Source organism: Papio anubis, chromosome 2, assembly GCF_008728515.1.
Source record: "Papio anubis isolate 15944 chromosome 2, Panubis1.0, whole genome shotgun sequence".
NCBI classification, from domain to species: Eukaryota; Metazoa; Chordata; class Mammalia; order Primates; family Cercopithecidae; genus Papio; species Papio anubis.
In genome coordinates this window covers 179534984-179553060 of record NC_044977.1, presented here as the reverse complement: position 1 = coordinate 179553060, position 18077 = coordinate 179534984, and the positions used below count along the sequence as shown (strand labels likewise).

Here is an 18077-nt window from a genome sequence, read left to right as displayed (position 1 = left end):
GCCTTTTTTTTTTTTTTTTTTTTTTTTTTTAAGTGTATTTCCCACTGTACCTTTCTAAGCATTTTTCACCTATTGAGATCATAAGTGAGACACTGCCAAAGTAGCATCAAAAGCAGTTATTTTTACATGATCTTAAGACTGTCTTTAGAGATTACAGACTCTAATAAGAAGATAGACAGCCATTTCTTGTCATCATCATGAAACCAGTGTTTTACCCTCCCAAAGCTCAATACAGAAGAAAGAAAATCATTATGAAAACAAGGAGGAATAGTATGTTAACTTTTGACAACACATTAATCATATGATTTTTATTTTATTTATGTGATACAAAGGGCTCAAGCACTCCTAGAGATGAGAGTACTAATAATGAGCAGGGCTTCAGCGTGGCTTATGCAGGGGACTCCAGTCACATTGTAGTCTTAAGTAAATAGAGCCTCCTCACCCTAATACAACTAGACCACAATTTGATTTAAAAACTACTTTAAGGCTGTGCGCGGCAACTCACACTTGTAATCCCAGCACTTTGGGAGGCCGAGGCAGGAGGATTGCTGGAGCTCTGGAGTTTAACATCACCCTGGGCAACATAGCAAGACCTCATCTCTACTTAAAAAAAAAAAAAAAGTTCCAACTACTCAGAAGGCTGAGGTGGGAGTCTCACTTGAGCCTGGGAGTTTGAGGCTGCAGTGATTGATGATCAAGCCACTGCACTCCTGCCTGGGTGACAGAGCAAGACCGTGTCTCAAAAAAAAAAAAAAAACTACTTTAGCCAACAGCAAAAAAGAACACAAGAAGGGAAAATAGTGTAATAAAGCCCATTTATCCATCATCTAGCTTCAGCTATTACTGACATTTTGCCAGTCCTTTGTATCTGTAATCTGCACCCTCACTTTTCATGTTTGTTTACTGTAGCATTTTCAAAGCAAATTCCAAATATTATATTAAATACTTAATGAAGTTTATACTTCCAGGACATAGTATAATATTTTAAAAATACTTTCTGGCTTACTTTCCTATTTTTTTTTAGGTGGTGAGATCTGCCGAGGAAGCAGCATCAGTGTTGGCCACTTCAATTAGTCCAGAGCAGTGCATCAAAGTGCTTTGTCCTATCATCCAAACTGCAGACTATCCAATTAATCTGGCTGCAATCAAAATGCAAACAAAAGTGATAGAAAGAGTGTCCAAGGAAACCCTTAACCTCCTTTTGCCAGAGATTATGCCAGGTCTGATACAGGTAAGCAACAAAGCTTTGAGAGGAATGAGCCATGATACATTTGGGGTTCAGTTATTTTAGGTACTTTCCAGGCATCATTACTGGCATGATCAAGCCTTCCTCCTGTTTGTCTGCAATATTCAGGACAAAGACTTTTTCATAACTAGCCAGGGGGTTATAGATGTGGGTGTGGTAAAATTTACATAACATATAATTAACCATTTTTAAGTGTACAATTTAGGGGCATTAAATACATTCACAATGTTATGCAACCATCACTATTATCCACATACAGAAATTTTTCATCATCCCAAACCAAAACTCTGTACCCATTAAGCAATAACCCCATTCCTTTCTCCCTCCATTCCCCCCCAGCACCTGGTAACCTCTATTCTATTTTCTGCTAGATTCCTTATAAGTGTAATAATACAATATTTGTCCTTTTAAGTCTGGCTTATTTTACTTAGCATAATGTTTTCAGGGTTCATCCATGTTGTAGCTTGTATTAGAATTTCATTCCTTTTTATGAATGAATAATATGTCATTTATGTATATGCCACAAATTGTTAATCTGTTCATCTATTGATAAATATTTGGATTATTTCCTTTTTATTGACACATATTATAATGAATTTCCTTGTAATATCTTCATGCACTTACATATATACATCTAGAAACAGAATTTCTAGGTGTTACCAGATTTCACTCCAAAGTGGTTATACTAATTTACAGTCATTGATGTAATTTGTTTCTCTTTAGCTACATAAACCCAATCATAGAAACATTTTAACAAAAATGAGATGTGTTTTATAACATGCTTTAACTTAGCCATACATTGTGAACTCTTTCCATCCAATAAATAATATTTTGCAATGTGATTTTAATGGCTAATATTACATAGTATATATATTAAGAACCCTCCTAAAGAGAACTAATCATTATACATCTATAGTATTGTATTTTAAATTCTATTCTAAGCTTAATATTACTAAATTGGGAGGTCCTAACATAAGATCCAAATCTCTTTGTCTGTGCCTTAATACTAAGAACAGAGTATAGGCTGGGCACAGTGGCTCACACCTGTAATCCCAGCACTTTGGGAGGCCAAGGCGGTGGATCACCTGAGGTCAGGAGTTCAAGACCAGCCTGACCAACATGGAGAAACCCTGTCTCTACTAAATATACAAAATTAGCCAGGTGTGTTGGCACATGCCTGTAATCCCAGCTACTCGGGAGACTGAGGCAGGAGAATCGCTTGAACTCAAGAGGTGGAGGTTGCAGTGAGCCAAGATCGTGCCACTGCACTCCAGCCTGGGCAACAGAGCAAGACTCTGTCTCAAACAAACAAAAAAAAAGATTTATAATATGTATAATATGTATATGTCATATATATAATGGGTACTGAATCCATATTTGCTGGATAAGTAACTTAAAGAGTGTTAGGATACTAGCAAAGAGCCATTATGGCTTTAAGTTCTTATAAATTTATTTCCTCTGATGATAGGTTGGTACAGGATTTTATTCCATACATGATTATTGGGAAAAGGCATCTTACCTATCAGAAAAGCAAAAGAACGCTAATGAACATAAATATTAGCATTTTAACTCTTTGCTATAGACTATTAAAATTAAGATGTGTAGGTATTAGGACCAGAGCAATGAAAGGCAAGAAGGCAATGGCAATATGCTTTTTGAATGCCTTCAGATTTTCTCACCAGAAAATTATCTCACTGAGCAACTAGAATTGCATACAAAAAAACATGAAAAACATCAACAAAATTAGGAAAAGGTATCCCAGTGAACCCCAAAATATGAGCAGATAAGGCCAAACCACCACTAGCAGCAAGTTCCCTGCAAATATCAGTGGTATGGAAAAGTGTGAAGGAAAGTCAAAAGTTACTTTTAAGACCCTGGGGCCAGAGAATCACCCAAGTTCTCACCCCTAAAAGAGATGTCTCCATTCAGAGTGAAAGGCTAAGTATACGTAACTGATAAAAATTTGGAGGTAAAAGCAAAGATACTGCGGGAAGCCCAAATCATGCTGGGTTGGCATGGATCCTCAGGGCTCTTAGAAATACCTGGCAAAAGCTCCCTTCTGGAAAGAGCTTATTTAGCAAAAAATTCATTGACTAGAGTCTAAACGGAGCATCTGCACAACCATAAAAAAGAACAAAACCATGTCCTTTGCAGCAACATGGATGCATCTGGAGGCCATTATCCTAAGTGAATTAACACAGAAACAGAAAACAAAATACCACATATTCTTGCTTATAAGTGAGAACTAAACATATTGGGTACACATGGACATGAAAAATGGGAACAATAGACAACTGGAAACTCCAAAAGCGGTTGGGAGAAAAGGGTAGGGTTGAAAAACTACCCATTGGATATTGTGTTCACTGTTTGGGTAGGGGATCAGTAGAAGCCCAAACCCTCAGCATCACACACAGTATACTTACATAAGAAACCTACACATGTACCCTCTGAATCTAAAATAAAATAAACTGAGCATTGTAGCAATATTGTGACAGAGGTGGCTACCCAAAGGCCATATTTTTTTTAAAAAGGGTAACAAGAAGAAAGAATCCTGCAGCTGTAAAGCTAGAAAAACTTTCATGGCGCAACCCACTCCGCCACACAGAAAATTCATTTTAAAATATAGAATACAGAAAAGTGTCTCTCGCTTACACATGAGCAATGGAAAAGGGTTGTGGAGGTCAAACCCAAAGATATTGCCTATTCTTCAAAAAAGAGGAAAAAAATAGTGGCGTGAGGTATACCTACAGTGAAGGTACACTAGACACATGGACACAAAGCAAATGAAAACTTAAACCCAAACTTAAGAAAACAAGGTAAAAAAAAAAATGTAAGAAAACTATAGAAACTAATAAAAAGCATGAATCAGATTTTTTAAAGCTTGTAAAGGGGGAATTAGACAATAGATCTATTCAAAACAGAGCAGCCAGCTCAATAAATAATATTTTACTACCAGTCTTCAGTGGAATAAACCCTAAAGATGAAAGAAACTGCAAAGAAATCTTTAACTGCATTCAATATATTCATAGGAAAGATGCTGGTATGGTTATTTTTGAATAGTAATAACATTGATACACATATCGATAGATAAGATAGATTAGGACAAAGCAAATAATGATGCCATAAAATGAAGTAAATCTTAAAATCCTAACTTTGAATTGGATATGTCAAAATGAAAATATTGTTTAATTTCGTATTTCAAAAAATGTTTCCTACTAGCCTCTGGGTCAGTATCAACTCAGAAATACTGAGCATCCCTACCACCCAGATTGTGGTCTTCAGATACCATTTTCCACTCAAAAGAGTCAGGTGTCTTTGGGAAAATGTGAGTCCAGGTTTGGAGCAGATAATGTATAAAATGAGCCTGGGAATTCTTGTCTGAAAGCAAGAAAACTGTTCATATTTGAGGGTCAAAAAGAATAATACTACAATGAATTAAAATACATCAAATTTTAAAGTGAAATTCATGAGTTTATATTGATACTTTAAAAACTGGCCAACTTTCAAGATTATTGGGTTATTCCCAAAATTGGTTAATAAAGAGAAAGAATCAAAGCACATAGACTACCTATCCTATTTTCAGGACAACCAAATATTTTATGAGATGAAGTACTTTTAGAAGGATTCCAGTTAGTATATTTAGAAAAAAATTATTGACTTATAAAATTATTCTTGATCAGGTGTGGTGGCTCATGCCTGTAATCCCAGCACTTTGGGAGGCCAAGGAGGGCAGGTCACTTGAGGTCAGAAGGTCGAGACCAGCCTGGCCAACATGGTGAAACCCCGTCTCTACTAAAAATACAAAAGTTAGCTGGGCTGGTGGCGGGCACCTGTAGTTCCAGCTACTCGGGAGGCTGGGGCGGGAGAATGGCTTGAACCCGGGAGGTGGAGGGGGGTGTGTGTGTGTGTGTGTATTTTTTTTTTTTTTTTTTGGTAGTATGTGGTAGCTCACACCTGTAATCCTAGCACTTTGGGAAGCCAAGGTAGGAGGATCACTTGAGCCCAGAAGATCGAGACCAGCCTGGGCAACATAATGATGCCTCGTCTCTACAAAAAGATTTTAATTAGCCAGGTTTTCTTGCCTGGTTTAGTGGCTCATGGTGGCATGCCTGTAGTCCCAGCTATTCAGTAGGCTGAGGTGGGAGAATCACCTGAGCCTGGGAATTTGAGGCTGCAGTGTGCTGTGATCATGCCACTGCATTCCAGCCTGGGTGACTAAGCAAGAGCCTGTCTCCAAAAAATATGTATATATTTTATGTATATACATACATATACACGTGTGTACACACATATACACGTGCGCACGCACACACACACACACACACATATATTTGGCCTCATTGAAACGATGGATATATGAAGTGATTTTCAGTAGCCACCAACATCATTAGGTAAAAAGATGATGGGGCAGGGTATATAATGGAGGAGTTAGACTAACAACATCTGAACCTACTGATCAATCTTAATATCACTGAAGGTGAGACAACTAGACGAAAAGTTTTCTTGCCTGGCTTGATGGCTCATGCCTGTAAACCCAACACTTTGGGAGACTAAGGCAGGAGGATTGCTTAATCCCAGGAGTTGGAGACCAGCCTAAGCAACATAATAAGAAACTATCGCTACAAAAAAATTTTTAAAATTAGCCAGTCATGGTGGCATGTGCCTGTAGTCCCAGCTACTTGGGGGGCTGAAGTAGAAGGATAACTTGAGCTCAGTAGGTGGAGACTGCAGTGAGCTGTGATCATACCACTGCACTTCATTCAGCCTAAGTGACAGCAAGACCCTGTCTCCAAAAAATAAAAATAAAAAGTTTTCTTTTCTGAAGCAATTGAACCGAAATCTAATCAAGTCTTCAGTTTAACTGTCAGTTTAAAGGAAGTTCAGAGAATAGAGAAGTGTGTTAAATTGTACCTTAAGGGTATATTCAGTCAAATTCAGAATGTAGGAAATTCTGTGAGGAAAAATGCCAAATTCCTTTAGTAAAGAAATGGCACGAAGAAAGAGGAAGAGGAGGTTATCAACTGTTAAAGATTTAAAGAGTCTCAAGAATCTAATCAACTTGGCCGGGCATGGTGGCTCACACCTGTAATCCCAGCACTCTGGGAGGCTGAGGCAGGTGGATCACCTGAGGTCAGGAGTTCAAGACCAGCCTGGCCATGGTGAAACCCCATCTCTACTAAAAATACAAAAAAATCAGCCAGTTGTGGTGGTGCACCCCTGTAATCCCAGCTATTCAGGAGGCTGAGGCAGGAGAATCACTTGAACCTGGGAAGCGGAGGTTGCAATGAGCCAAGATCGCTCCATTGCACTCCTGCCTGGGCAACAAGAGTGAAACTCCATCTCAAAAAAAAAAAAAAGAATCTAATCAACTTGAAAAAGAAGAACAAAATTGGAGTACTCACACTCCCAATTTTAAAATGTATTACAAAGCTATGATAGTAAAGACAACATGGTACCGTTGTAAAGGTAGACTTATAGATCAATGAAATAGAATCCAAAAATAACCCTCACATTTATAGGCAATTATCACAGTGTTTTGTGGGGAAGAAGGGTATTTTTAATAAATGTGATGCTAGGACAGCTGGGTTTCCACATGAAAAACAATGAAGATGAACCCCTGCCTCACACCATATACAGAAATTAACTCAAGGAGTGATGCACAGAAAATGGCAGACAGAGTAGGAAGCTCCAAGAATTGATCCTTCTACTTAAGCAACCACTGAGCTGGCAAAAAATGAATAGAATCAACTTTTTTGGAACTCTAGGATCTAACCAAAAACTTGTAGTAACCAAGAGAGTACTTAATGAAAGAAAGAGGCTTACTTTCAGTACTTTAGAATAACGCTACAATCAAATTTTATTTCAAAGCAAATTCTTTTTTTTTTTTTTTTTTTTTTTTTTTTGAGACGGAGTCTCACTCTGTCGCCCAGGCTGGGGTGCAGTGGCACAATCTCAGCTCACTGAAACCTCTGCTTCCCAGGTTCAAGTGATTCTCCTGCCTCAGCCTCCCGAGTATCTGGCTGGGATGACAGGTGCCTGCCACCGTGCCTGGCTAATTTTTGTAGTTTTTAGTAGAGACGAGGTTTCACCATCTTGGCCAGACTGGTCTTGAACTCCTGACCTCATGTTCCACCCGCCTCGGCCTCCTGAAGTGCTGGCATTACAGGCATGAGCCACTGCACCCTGCCTATTTCAAAGCAAATTCTAAGTATCATGTCATATTAAATACTTCATGAAGTTTACACTTTCAGGACCTAGGATAACGTTTTTAAAATTACTTTCTGGCTTAATACTTCCAGAACATAGTATAATGTTTTAAAGATTAATTTCTGGCTTAATTTCCTGTTTGTTTTAGGTGGTGAGTTGCCTGGATAATGTTTTTAATTTTTTGTTGAGACAGTTTCTTATTATGTTGCTTAGGCTGGTCTCCAACTCCTGGGCTTAAGCATTCCTCCTGCCTCCACCTCCGAAAGTGTTGGGATTATAGGCATGAGCCATGAAACCAAACAAGAAAACTTTTTTAGGTGGCATCTTATTGAACGACACATAATGTCTAGTTGTCCCACCTTTAGTGATGTTAAGATTGATCAGTAGGTTCAGATGTTATTAGTCTAACCCCTCCATTATATACCTTGCCCCATCATCTTTTCACCTAATGATTTTAGCAGCTGCTGAAAATCCCTTCATATATTATTGTAGAATGATTCTGTTCATTTTGGCCAGCTCAGTGGTTGCTTAAGTAGAGGGGTCAATTCTTGGAGCTTCCTACTCTGTCTGCCATTTTCTGTGCATCACTCCTTGAGTTAATTTTTGTATATGGTGTGAGGTAGGGTTTCAACTTCATTCTTTTTCATGTACTGAAAATACTTCTTTACTTTCAGTGAGAAACTTACTTAACTGCCTACCATCCGCCATGCTCAGTAGCCTTGGTAATGGTGGCCCGTATTTGTGGTGTAGCTTGCTGGTGCCAGGAGGAACATGGATCTTATTCTCAAAAAATTGTGGTTGTGTTTTTTGTTGTTGTTGTTGTTGTTTTTATCTCTGGCATTCCCTGAGAGGCTGGCACAGAGATTAGCCTTTGTTTCACCTCCCATCAGGCTTAAGTGGCTTCCTAAGTGGCATCTATTGAAAAGATTTAAAAAACATACTACCTATAGCCACCTGAGGCAAGGGAGAGCAGACAAGACAAGCAGCAAACAAAAGCCTGGGAAGGAGGAAGCTGAGGAAGAAGATAATTGGTGAAATAAGGGTTTTGCTGGGCTACCACGTGTACTGAGGAATCCACCAAAAGTATGCTCACAAAAGACCTTAGAGCAGGGGTCCCTAACCCCCAGGCCATGGACTGGTACTGGTCCGTGGCCTGTTAGGAACTGGGCGACACAGCAGGAGGTGAGCAGTGGGCAAGCGAGCATTACCACCTGAGCTTCGCCTCCTGTTAAATCAGCAGTGACATTAGATTCTTACAGAAGCACGAAGCCTATTGTGAACTGCACATATGAGGGATCTAGGTTCCATGCTTCTTATGAGAATCTAATGTCTGATTGTCTGAGGTGGAACAGTTTCATCCTGAAACCATCCCCCCATCACCCTGCCCCATCCATGGAAAAATTGCCTTCCATGAAGCCAGTCCCTCGTGCCAAAAAGGTTGGGGACCACTGTCTTAGAGGACCCTAGGCTTGGACCTCTGGATGTTCTTTGGGCTCCATGCAAGTAGGAATTGGGCTAACACAGAATTGTAAGCAGCCTAGCTCACTGAATGATTACCCAGCTCAGAGTCAATCTGCAAAGACTGGGAGAGTGTGTCTTATTTTGTTTTGACGCCAGGCATTTAAGGAAATCTCTGTCAGGTCATTGACTGACCGCTGAGGTAACAAAGAGACTTCAGTGACCACGTACCATAAACAAAATTTACTCAAACAAATCAGTGATCTAAATATAGCAACTAAAACTATAAAACTCATAGAAGAAAACATGGCGATAAATCTCTATGACCTTAGATTTAAGGTCATCCTCTATGGCAGTGGATTATTAGATATGACACCGAAAGCATCAGTGATAAGTTAAAAATAGGTTAATTGAACTTCATCAAAATTAATAACTTCTGTTCATCTCAGGACCTAATCAAAAAACTGAAAAGACAACCTATAGAATGGGAGAACATTTTTGCAAATTATATATCTGATAACAGTCTACTATCCAGAATATATATAAAGAACTCTTATAACTCAACAACAAACAGATGAATAACTTTTAAATGGGCAAAGGACTTGAATAGGTATTTCTTCAAAGAAGATGTACAAATGGCCAGCAAGTACATGAAAAGATGCTTGGTGTCATTAGTGATTAGGGAAATGCACATCAAAACCACAATAAGATACCACTTCATACCCACTGGGATGGTTGTGATCAAAAGAACAAAAATAACAGCTTTTGATGAGGATGTACAAAAATTGGAACCCTTATACATTGCTTGCATAAATATAAATTGGTGGTACAGCTGCTGTGGAACGCAGTTTAGCAGTTCCTCAAAAAGTTAACGTAAAGGCCGCGCACAGTGGCTTACGCCTGTAATCCCAGCACTTTGGGAGTCCAAAGTGGGTGAATCACTTGAGTTCGGGAATTCAAAAGCAGCCTGGCCAAGGTAATGCAACCCCATCTCTACCAAAAATACAAAAAGTAGCCATGTGTGGTGGCGGGTGCCTGTAGTCGCAGCTATGTGGCAGACACAGGCAGGAGAATTACTTGAATCCTGGAGGTGGAGGTTGCAGTAAGCTGAGATCACATACTGCACTCCAGCCTAGGCAACAGAGCAAGACTCCATCTCAAGAAGAAAAAAAGGGAAAAAGATAAAGTTAACACAAAATTGTCATATAACCACCAATTCTCTTCCCAGGTATATACCCAAAAGAAGTCAAAGCAAATATTTAAATAGTTGTACATATGAATGTTCATAGCAGCACTATTCACAGTAGCCAAAAAGTGAGAACAACCCAAATATCCGTTAACTAATAAATGGATAAACAACATGATATATCATACAATGGAATATTATCCAATCATAAATATTACATTCCTATTCCACTCCTTGCCCATAATACCTCATTCTGCCATGTGATTCCCTCACTGTTCTGGGAAGGGACAGTGTGTTTCTTTTTGGACACTGAACATTATCTACCTGGCCTGTTCTTGTCACATACCAGGCACTTAAATGTTTAAACACTGAATGCCATACTGTTTGCCATGTTATTTGTAATAGGAAAAATTTAGCAGGAAGGAGGTTATTGGGGAGGAAGATTTAAACTTAAAATACTCTAGAATGATTAAATTAGGAAGCATACTAAATGAATGCCTCATATCATTATTATAAAGACCATATAGAAAAATTACGTTATAACAGTTATATTAAAATGATGAGGGGAAATAAAATTAACATAGTTTGATTGCATGACTTAGGAATAATATACTTCTTTTAGCTAGGTATCTATTAATATTTTAATGCTTCTGCAGTTGCTTTAGAAAGATAAAATGATTAGGATTTTAGTGGAGATGAACTCTTATTTTTCCTCTGAGTAAAATGTGCATATTCATTCAGATAATTGATTCAAAAATACTTCATGGATAAGATTGCTGTAGACTATTGAAATAAAGTAGGCCGGCACAGTGGCTCATGCCTGTAATTCCAGCACTTTGGGAAGCCGAGGCAGGTGGATCACAAGGTCAGGAGATCAAGACCATCCTGGCTAACACAGTGAAACCCCGTCTCTACTAAAAATATAAAAAATTAGCTGGGCGTGGTGGTGAGCACCTATAGTCCCAGCTACTCGGGAGGCTGAGGCAGGAGAATGGCGTGAACCCAGGAGGCAGAGCTTGCAGTGAGCCGAGATGGCACCACTGCACTCCAGCCTGGCAGACGGTGAGACTGTCTCAAAAAAAAAAAAAAGACATTAAGTAGTGTGATCAAAAGCATAAGTAGGGGAGATGGACAGAGAAAGGGAAGATGTTGGTCAAAAGGTACAAAGTTTCAGTTAAAGAGTATTAGGTTCTAGCTATCTATTGCACAGCACAGTAACTAGTTAATAATGTATATTTCAAAATAGCAATTATAAAAGAAAATGGATTTTAAATGTTACCATGAAGAAATGATAAGTATCCGAGGTGATGGATATGTTGATAAGCCTGATTTAGTCATTCCACAGTGTACATGTATTGAAACATCACATTATATCCCATAAATGTATACAATTATTATTTGTCAATTAGAAATAAGATACTTTTTTAAATAAAATGAGGTTATTAAAGGCACAATAAAAGCATAGGGGAATAGTTTACATAGACTGGATTATTAGAGAAAGTAATTGCAGGGATGATACAGATGTAAAACTTAATTAGGCCTAGATTATAGGACTACCTTGAGCTACCAAACCAACGAGTTTAGGTTTTATTGGATAGTGAGGAGTGCTGACTGCCTTAAAACCTAATGCTTTAGAAAAGTTAGTCTGGAGACTTTTTCGGGGTGAAATGTCAAGGGAGCAGCCTCAGAGTCAGAGAAGTACAGCTTTCCAGACTAAGTAAGAACCTGATAGAGAGGGCTAACAGAGTGAGGGCGCAGCAGGGGAAGTGAAGGGAGAGAAGGGCATTGTCTATGCTTGAAAAGGTTAAAAAGTTAACTTCAATCTGCACTTTTCTCTCCTCAGTATGCTCGAGAGTTTATCTTTCAGTTGCATCTTCTGTCCCTGTTAAAAAGGTAGTTTTCTCAGATCCCCTGGAGTACTAACAGTGGACTTCTCTCCATAGGGTTATGATAATTCGGAGAGCAGTGTTCGGAAAGCTTGTGTCTTCTGCCTGGTGGCTGTTCATGCAGTAATTGGTGATGAACTAAAACCACATCTCAGTCAACTTACTGGCAGTAAAGTAAGTAGTGCTGCTGTGTTTTAAAGATGGTGGCCATAGTGCATCCTTCAAAATTTAGTTATATGTCTGTAACGGTAAGCTTTTTATTTGGCATTTAATAAGTCAGACTTTGAGCATCCAACTTGCCCTTATTATATCTATTTTGTATTTTATCTTTTTCTACTCTAACATTTGTTAGATGTTCACTCAGGTGAAGTCAGCAGCTTGTTGGGATGGTTGGTAGGTTTCTGTGAGAGAAAATGCCTTCAGCTTCTAGTTATTTTTAATAGTCAGCTGACTTCTTACAAAATCCCAGACCCAAATCTTTACCCCTAAGCACTGTTTTATTAAGAATAAATAGACTGTTATGGTTATATATTCATGGATTACTGTATATCTCACAAAATATAGAATACTTGCACATTTTAAAATTTTTCCCTTAAGAACTATGATAATCAAATTATCCTTCTCTATTATCCAAATTAATGTGCAACTTTCACTTAGTATGTTAAAAGTTTTCTGATTCATTGTTCAGGCTTAAAAAATGAGTAAGTCTTGCCTTCCTCATTTGATTGCTACTACCAGAACTTTGAAATGTACTCTACTAAGGTAGCCAAAGTGGTTCATACCCATAATCCCATCACTTTGGGAGACCGAGGCGGGAATATCACTTGAGACCAGGAATTTGAGACCAGCCTGGGCAACAAATTGAGAAGACCCTCTCTCTAACAATAAAAATAATAATAATTGTTTTGAATTAGAAGTTTGTTCTCAAGGGTGAAGATAACTTACGATTGTTGAATCATGGCTTACGAACCATTTAGCAGAAAGCACTCACCGTCACTTAAAGAATTTCTCAAACCCTAAGGATTGTCTTATTGTGGTCACATTTATTTTTTAATAGCAAAAAAGCAAAATATACATATAATGGAAAATGAGCCTAGATACATTAAGTATCTATATAAGTTATAGATAAACAATAATTCTTAACTCTGGGTTACAAACCACTTTGAGACTTAGGTAAAATCTCATCTCAGAAAAATGCATTCAGATAAAACCATGAGACAAAGTTTTAAAAAAAATAGAAAAGTGCATAATGGAAACAATTACGTGTCGTTTCAGAGGGTTCTGTGATCCCCTGAATCCCATAGCTACCAGGTTAAAAACTCTTGGATCAATGAGTTAATGTTTAAAAAGCAAATCTTCTAAAACAATTAAAATTCAGCACTTTTATCAGAACAGTAGGTAGCCAGTAATAATGTTACATATGAAGACAGTAGGTAGGTGGAAAAAATATTTTGAAATAACATTAGATGAAACAAGTAGGCCAGATGTGGCTCCCACAGCACTTGGGAGGCCAAGGTGGGAGGATCACTTGACCTCAGGAGTTCGAGACCATCCTGGTCAACATAGGAAGACCCTGTCTACAAAAAAAAAAAAAAAAAAAAGTTAGCCAAGCACAGTTGCACATGCCTGTGGTCCCAGCTACTTGGGAGGCTGAGGTAAGAGGATTGCCTGAGCCCAGGAGGTTGAGGCTGCAGCAAGCTGTGACCATACCACTGCACTCCAGCCTAGGCAACAGAGCAAGACCCTGTCTCAAAAAAAAAAGTAGAACACAGAATTGTGTGTGTATTGATTACAAACTTCATAAAATCATGATCTCATACAAAAACTGCAAAAAGACACAGAGATACTAAAAACATTCTTGGTAGAATGGCAATGGCTTCATGGTCTAATATCTTAGGTCCTGTAACCCAAATACCTGAATTCCTGTATTTGCCTACTTCTTACTCACCCCTGTGACCTTAGTCTGTAACTTAACCATTCTATATTGTGATTTCCTCATCTATAAAATATGAAGATAAAGAGATAACGTAAAACATATTGTGTAACACCTAGCGCTCAATTGTTTGTTACTGCTTTAATGGTGACTTCTGAGTTTCCTTTAATGTTATATTAGTCTGTTTTCATGCTGCTATAAAGAACTGCCCTAGGCCAGGTGCGATGGCTCATGCCTATAATCCCAGCACTTGGAGATGCTGAGGTGGGTGGATCACAAGGTCAGGAGATCAAGACCGTCCTGGCTAACACGGTGAAACCCCATCTCTACTAAAAATAGAAAAAAATTAGCCAGGCATGGTGATGGGCGCCTGTAGTCCCAGCTACTTGGGAGGCTGAGGCAGGAGAATGGTGTGAACCCGGGAGGCGGAGCTTGCAGTGAACTGAGATTGCGCCACTGCACTCCAGCCTGGGTGACAGAGTGAGACTCCGTCTCCAAAAAAAAAAAAAAAGAACTGCCCTAGACTGGGTAATTTATAAAGAGGTTTAATTGACTCACAGTTCCTCATGGCTGGAGAGGTGTCAGGAAACTTACAATCATGGCAGAAGGGTAAGCAAACATGTCCTTCTTCACATGATAGCAGGAAGGAGAAGAATGAGAGAGCTGCAGAGCGAAGCAGGGAAAAGCCCCTCACAAAACCATCAGATTTCATGAGAATTCACGATCACGAGAGCAGCACAGGGGAACCGCCCCCATGATTCAGTCACTGCCCACAAAGTCCCTCCCCCAGCACATGGGGATTACAATTCAGGTTACAATTCAAGATCAGATTTGAGTGGGAACACAGAGCCAAACCATATCAAAAGTTCTATATGTGATCCCTACAATATATTTTGAAAAGACATAAAATACTCATCATGAACAACTTTCAAGACTTAAAAACTTTTTTGATATTTTATATATTTTTTTCAGATGTGCTAGCCAAAAAAACAATTTGTTATTCTTAATTATCAACAATAGCTTGGACATTATAATAACCCCCAGCCTAAAATCTATCAGAGCTCACATATATGTATATAATATTTTAATGAGTATCTTATAATTTGGAGCAGCTTGCTCAAATGACATTTATTTGGCTTGAATCTGCAGATGAAGCTACTGAATCTTTACATCAAACGTGCACAAACGGGCTCTGGAGGAGCTGATCCCACTACTGATGTTTCTGGACAAAGTTAGTGAAGCTCATCACAGCGAACCAGGTCTCTCAAAAGAAAGGACAGATAGACCACCCTCATCAATGAAAGGAAATTCTCAAACACATCTTTTGGAACTTACTATTGTTTCCCAGTTTTAGTTTTTTGTTTCGTTTCGTTTTGTATTTTCTGTAACAGAGGACTATCCTCAGTCTGCATGTAACTTTTATGATAGTTATTCCAAATTCAAGAAGAAGCAGTATTAACATCAATTGATCGATACAAAGTAATTTTTAATCTAATTCATCATTTCACATGTTTGTACTTTGTCTTCCCATTAACTTTTGCCAGTGTTATGATTGTATAAATTTTTTTAAATGCTGGTTAAACAGGAATGCTTAAAGCTTTAAAAGTTTAACAGTCTAAAACATTTTTGCTTTTATTCAACTGCAGAATAATATTTTTATTGCTACTTTGAGTTTTGTTCCGTATCATGTCCTATGCTAGAAATATTTAAATGATGTGAAACAAAGCAGGACTAATTTGAACTACCGCTGGACTCTGTTTGTGTGATGGTGATACATGTCATTAGTTGCAACTTCTTTGGGGTGATCTATAGTTTGAAAACTAAAACCTCAAAGACAGATGTTACAGAATCAGCCAGTTCTATAAAACTGATATCGTCTGTTGGTTATTGATCTTGCCATCTTTATTTAAAACCATGTCCCTTCTATGATCCCTTAAGAAAGCTGCACCAAATCATCTGCCTGTGTTTTCTTGATACTGAAATAGAAGGTTTTATTGCAGGGTTTTTTTTTTTTTTTTTTTTTTTTTGGTTTGTTTATATCTTTGTTGTGAATGATGCTTTTTTTGTATTTATTAATATCAAATTCACTTATGAATAAACTTGATAATGGAAACAGACAAAAAAATCAAGTGCGTGTGTGTCCTTGACCGTCTTCTGTTTCTCACGTAATAAACAAACTAATTATCGAGACATGGGAGTGACCAGCACCTTTTTTAAATGGTGGAACCTGGTTTCCTTTTACCATGAAATTGTCTTACTTGAAAATACTGATCCTGATGAGAGAGAAGATGGTGCCAAGGCTATCTTTGTATAACGGGCTCAAATTCTCTACCTCTTCAGGGCTAATACTTTTAACTGAGCTGCTGCCTGTAGTGTCTTTTGGAAAACTACTTAAAGGGTGATTTTCTGTTACTTCTTAACAAATTTTTTTAATCACCTCTTGCTACACCCATTCTTTTCATGTGCAGCTGACTTTCAAAAATTACCAGTTTTGGTGAAAGGCCAAATTAGATAATTTGGAACCAGGATACTAATGATTTCTCATCTTGACTTTTTTTAAAATCCTAATATAAAGTGAATTTGATTGAAAAGGCAAATAGCTATTAGGGAAGCAATTTGCTATTGTTACAGAGTTATCTGTACTTTGTTTAATTGAAAAAAAATGTAGAAATGTATGTAAAGAATTTAAGACAGGAGTACTGAATGGATGATTTGTCATAGGCTTTCCCCTTCCTTTGTTTCTGTTCTAGCAGCAGGAAAAGTTTCTCTATATCCTCTCCCTCTACCTGTAACAATTTTGTTTTCTACTGTTAATTACATTGTGTATTTATAGTTCTATGCTTACTGTTGTGCATATACTGGCAATAAAACTGTACATAACATTACTTGAAAAAGTTAATGTATATCAGTTTTTCTGTCTCACTGTGTAAGAAGTCACTCAGTTTTAACTTTAGAAGGTCTTGTATCAGTGGTGGTCTCTTGAATTTTCTAAGTTCATCTGAGGAGAAAAGATTTTTCAGGTGTAGCAACTACAATCAAAGGTATATAGCTACATACGCATGTATAACAACTTATCTGTAAGAAGAAAATGCATTTTAAACATTGAGCTCTTCTCAGTAGCATTTTATAACCTTTGGATATGTTTGTAATCATTTCAAATCAAAATATTGGTTTAATTTTGACCTCTGGTTTAAGATACTGCTTTAACTACTGTTGACAACTAAGTAGAGTGACTTAAGCTGAATAGTAACTCTAACTGGAAAATTAGATCAAGCACCTGGCATCTAATGGTAGACAGGCACTCAAGAAATGAGTTAACTGGCCGGGCGCGGTGGCTCAAGCCTGTAATCCCAGCACTTTGGGAGGCCGAGACGGGCGGATCACGAGGTCAGGAGATCGAGACCATCCTGGCTAACATAGTGAAACCCCGTCTCTACTAAAAAATACAAAAAAAATAGCCGGGCGAGGTGGCGGGCGCCTGTAGTCCCAGCTATAGGGAGGCTGAGGCAGGAGAATGGCGTAAACCTGGGAGGCGGAGCTTGCAGTGAGCTGAGATCCGGCCACTGCACTCCAGCCTGGGCGACAGTGCGAGACTCCCTCTCAAAAAAAAAAAAAAAAAAAAAGTTAACTACACAACGGAAAAGTATGGTTTAATGTGTCCAAATGAAAGCTAATAGATATAAACAAGAAAAAATTGTGTTTACAATTCTATAATCTCAGTTGATAAGACTGTAAGAAAGTTATTGATTATTTAAATCACTGTATACAATACACCCTTAATTTGTTCATTCCAGAAACATATTTAGATGTCAGCTACTTAAAAATGGTCAGGAAAAGCTACTGTTTAAATTTTTCCTCCTGCTATTCTCTCCCAAATTAATTATTAGTGTTGTTCATTTACTGCACTGCTGAGAACTAATTAAAATTATATATTCCAGATTGTAAAACATGTTTATTTCTTCTGGGTTTCAAAATCTAATACACTTCTGACGTTTTCAAGTAACATGTGGTTTGAACCTGAGGCTTCAATTTTGCAGTTAATCTGCTGTGTTCCTTCATATTTTATTCTTACCAAACTTTAAGTCAAAATTACTTTTATTACCAAGTTATGCCTTATAGTAAAAGACTGGAATCTTACTGATAACATCATTGATAAGGCCA

General features: G+C 38.0%; 1 protein-coding gene across 42 annotated transcripts in view; it reads left to right on the top strand.

Moving 5' to 3' along the window:
* CLASP2 (cytoplasmic linker associated protein 2) overlaps positions 1-16815 on the top strand; it is a 221060-nt gene extending 204245 nt beyond the window's left edge. For 41 of the 42 annotated variants that reach the window (XM_031663835.1, XM_031663794.1, XM_031663824.1 and 38 more), the window contains 3 exons: positions 1025-1231; positions 12041-12157; positions 15066-16815. In XM_031663835.1, the coding sequence (XP_031519695.1) occupies positions 1025-1231; positions 12041-12157; positions 15066-15152 (411 nt within the window). In that variant the 3' untranslated portion in view covers positions 15153-16815. The remainder of the gene's footprint in view (positions 1-1024; positions 1232-12040; positions 12158-15065) is intronic. The other variant, XM_031663816.1, reaches the window with a different exon arrangement.
* The last annotated feature ends 1262 nt before the right edge of the window (positions 16816-18077 follow it).